At 42.1% G+C, this 3,920-nt stretch overlaps 1 protein-coding gene across 1 annotated transcript; it reads left to right on the forward strand.

Annotated features, from left to right (window-relative positions):
* The first annotated feature begins 1,277 nt into the window (after positions 1-1,277).
* Positions 1,278-2,225, forward strand: LOC124960673 (putative olfactory receptor 52P1). The gene has a single exon (XM_047519564.1). The coding sequence runs from the start codon at positions 1,278-1,280 to the stop codon at positions 2,223-2,225; it is 948 nt and encodes a 315-aa protein (XP_047375520.1).
* The last annotated feature ends 1,695 nt before the right edge of the window (positions 2,226-3,920 follow it).

A 3,920-nucleotide genomic window follows, 5' to 3' on the forward strand; every position in this document is an offset into this window, starting at 1 on the left:
TCCCAAGACTGTTTTGTAGGTCTCTGGGTATAGGTAACTGATGCTGGGGATTGCAAGGAGTGTCCCTGTTTTAGGTTAGGGACACAAATGGGCCATCTCCAGAGGTCTAACTTGTTCTACCTGTTTCAAATAGCAAACAGAACAGTCATGGCCCATTATAGGATAAGCTCTTTTGAGAGATATACTTTCTCTTATGTCTCTTCTGGCTCTTATTCTTATCCCCCTTATTTTCATTGCCTCTTCCTCAACTGTCCCTTTCCTGCCATTTTTTTTTGTTTTGCTTAATCTCCCTTACACTCTCAAGTTCTCATTGACTAGCTAGTATAAGAATGAGAAGGCATGTGTACGGCACCAAGGATCGGGAAATGGTATAATAAACAGAAGTGGGGTAGAGATATAAAAGTTCAGTACTGTCATTTGGCTAAACTTGCTCTCCATATTTGCTTAGGGGGATGATTGTGTATTTGTAATGATTAATATTCATTCCACATTCTTGTACCTTGAACTTATGAGACAATACACTTTGTACACAATCATCTCTCAATGACCTTATCAGATCATATGTTGTAGTCATATCAGCCAACACCTACCATCACTGATTCTGCGTGATCTCAACTGATTCTACATGCATCCATTCAGGGTACTTGAAGCCAGCACTGGATGCTAATAATAACCATGACCCAGGCAATCTTATGTCTGTAGCAGGCTACAAGAGATTTAGCTCCTCACCTGTGTTTTAATGTTCCTGGCAAAAACTAGGTTTTGAGCCTCATCTATGGGTTATTATAGGCTCAAGGACTTAAAAACTCATCCAAGATCTTTTTCTTTTCAGTCCTTCTCTTCCCATCTTAAAGCAACCACATTTGAGTTTCCCATCTGTCTGATCTTTCATTCCTATATTGCCTCTGTGGTGTAGCACAGAAGATGAACTGGAAGAAAACAATACTAGTAAATTGGCAAGAGGGTTGACAAGCAGAGACAACAATGCTATAGGAATCTCTAGCCACATGCCTTTACCATGGAGAGGGTTCTACAGCCATATGCCACTTGGCCTGAGTCCACATCCTAGACATCCCTGGATGAGAAGGGTGACTTGCCTTCTTTGTTTCATTTCCCAGTACCCTACAGTCCTCTTATCCTGGATGTTTTTGATGAAGCCTAACTCAAATATTTTCTGCTGCAATTTGGCTACCCTCTAAGGATGCTTCATCTCTCAGGGATTTCCAGGGCTTAGAGCAAGACAGTGAGATCTTCTCTATCCACCTATTGGCCTGGCAATGCAACACACAAACCACAGCCATCAGAACCCAGCCTCCTTTCTGCTTGTGGGAATTCCTGGTCTGGAGGCCTCCCACTTTTGGATTGCATTTCCCTTCTGTTCCATGTATGCCCTGGCAGTGCTTGGCAACACGGCAGTGCTGCTGGTGGTACGTTCGGATCCTGTCCTGCACCAGCCCATGTACTTGTTCCTATGCATGCTGTCCGCCATTGACCTGATTCTCTGCTCTTCCACTGTGCCCAAGCTCCTTGCACTGTTTTGGGCAAATGCTGCTGAGATTGCTTTTGGGGCCTGTGCCACCCAGATGTTCTTTATCCATGGCTTCTCAGCTGTAGAATCTGGTGTCCTCCTAGCAATGGCCTTTGATCGCTACTTGGCCATCTGTCGGCCACTACACTATGGGTCAATGCTGCCCCCAGAGTCTGTGGGCAAGTTGGGGGCTGCTGCTGTGCTTCGTGGCTTGGGGCTCATGACCCCACTCACATGCTTACTGGCCAGGCTGAGCTACTGTAGCCGAGTGGTGGCCCACTCCTACTGTGAGCACATGGCTGTGGTAAAGCTGGCTTGTGGAGGCACACAGCCAAACAACATATACGGCATCACTGCTGCTACGCTGGTAGTTGGCACTGACTCCATCTGCATTGCCATCTCCTATGCACTCATCCTCCGGGCTGTGTTGGGCCTTTCCTCCAAGGAGGCCAGGGCTAAGACCTTTGGTACTTGCGGCTCCCACCTGGGGGTCATCCTTCTGTTCTACACACCAGGGCTCTTCTCCTTCTATACACAGCGCTTTGGCCAGCATGTGCCCAGACACATCCACATCCTCCTGGCTGACCTCTACCTCGTTGTGCCACCCATGCTAAACCCCATCATCTATGGGATAAAGACCAAGCAGATCCGGGATGGGGCCCTCCGACTGCTGAAGAAAGGCCCTGCTCAGTCATAAGGGCTCCAACCACACCCTGAGACCCTGTCCTCTTCTCCCCTTAGCCCTGTGCAATGTTTGCTAAGCCCATCTCCCAGCCTGATTGGGGCAACCAAAACCAACATTCAATGCTGTCCTCACTTAAAGTGACAAGTCAGATTGTGGGGAAAACAATCAGGTGTCTCCTATTTATGACAAATAAGGGCTTTGAGCTTTGCACCCATATCTAAAGGAAAATAAGGCTACCAAATGGATGGCCTCCCTGGAAATGTCACCCTGCTAGCTGACATCACTCCTACTTCCTTAGTGATCCTCATAAAATGAGGAAGACATGGCTATTTAGCTGACATGAAGAAATAACTCTCATCCAAAGGCTGTCGTATGTACCAGCTGCCACTTCCTTTTTAATTTCCTAAGTAACATTCCATTGTATGGATATACACTTTAACTATATACTTTTGGACACCTGATTTGTTTCCCACTTTCGGATAGTAGTTGCTATCAGTATTTCTGAACCTAGATGAGTAATGTTGAGCAACTTGTGATGGATTTACTATTAATACATCTTGCTTTTGTTAAATGTTTGTCTTTTGCCCATTTTTAAGGTAGTTTATTGATTTGTATTAGTTGTCCATATATCCTGGATATGTTTTTTGTCAGATAAACACACTGAAAATACTTTGTCAAATCTTGTGTTCTTATTCCTATTGGTATTCTTTGATTAGAAAGAAAGTTGGCTATCACAAGGTACAAATTGTTTATAGTTTCTACTTTGTTTTATAGATTTAGGTTTTCATTTTAGGCCTATGGTTCAGCACAAATAATTGATGTGAAGTAGGACTTGATTTAATTTTTTGATATCCAGCTGTAGCATTAAAGACTATCAAATTTGATTGCATTGATAACCTTGTCAAATCAGTCACTCTTGATGTGTGAATATATTTACAGAATTTTCTATTCATCTATTTACCTGTCCTTATGTTAATACTACCATATTAATGATACAGTGTAGTAAGTCTCAAAGTAGTATAAATTGGCCCCATATGGTACTTCCACAATGGTCCCAGCTATTCTAGGTTCTGTGTATTGCCATATATATTTTAAATTTTGTCCACTTCTGTAAGTTATTACTAGAATCATTATGCACATCTTTTATAGCTTAATATTCCATTGTATGGATAAATTGTATTTTATCCATTCATGAATTATGGTTCCACCTTTGGCTATTATGAACGTGGCTATGACATGTGCATACAAGTCTGAGTAGACACAAGTCTTCATTTCTTGTGGGCACATACTTAGGAGTGGAATTTCTGGTTATATAGTAACTGTGTTTAACCGTTTGAGGAACAAAAGTTTTTCTAGAACAACTGCACCATTTTATATCCTTGCCAAAAGTGAATGAGGGTTCAAATCTGCATTAGAATGCCTGCTATAGCCTCTTTAACAACTTTATGGAAGTATATTGGTGTGCAAAAACTTGTATGCAGGTTGAGTTTGGGTGTGCACATACACCTGTGGCCTTATTTCTTTTAGAAAGATACTATTCAGTCTTTCATTAAACATGACAAATGTAGATTTTTTTCACAGAAGCCCTTTTCTATGTCGAGAGCACATTTTCACTGAAAGTTTTTGGAAGTTTTCATCTAGAATGGTGTTGAATTTGCTCAAATTATTTTTCTTGAAGTAGGTAATCTTCAAATTTTTCTTTCATGT

Source organism: Sciurus carolinensis, chromosome 11, assembly GCF_902686445.1.
Source record: "Sciurus carolinensis chromosome 11, mSciCar1.2, whole genome shotgun sequence".
Lineage (NCBI taxonomy): Eukaryota > Metazoa > Chordata > Mammalia > Rodentia > Sciuridae > Sciurus > Sciurus carolinensis.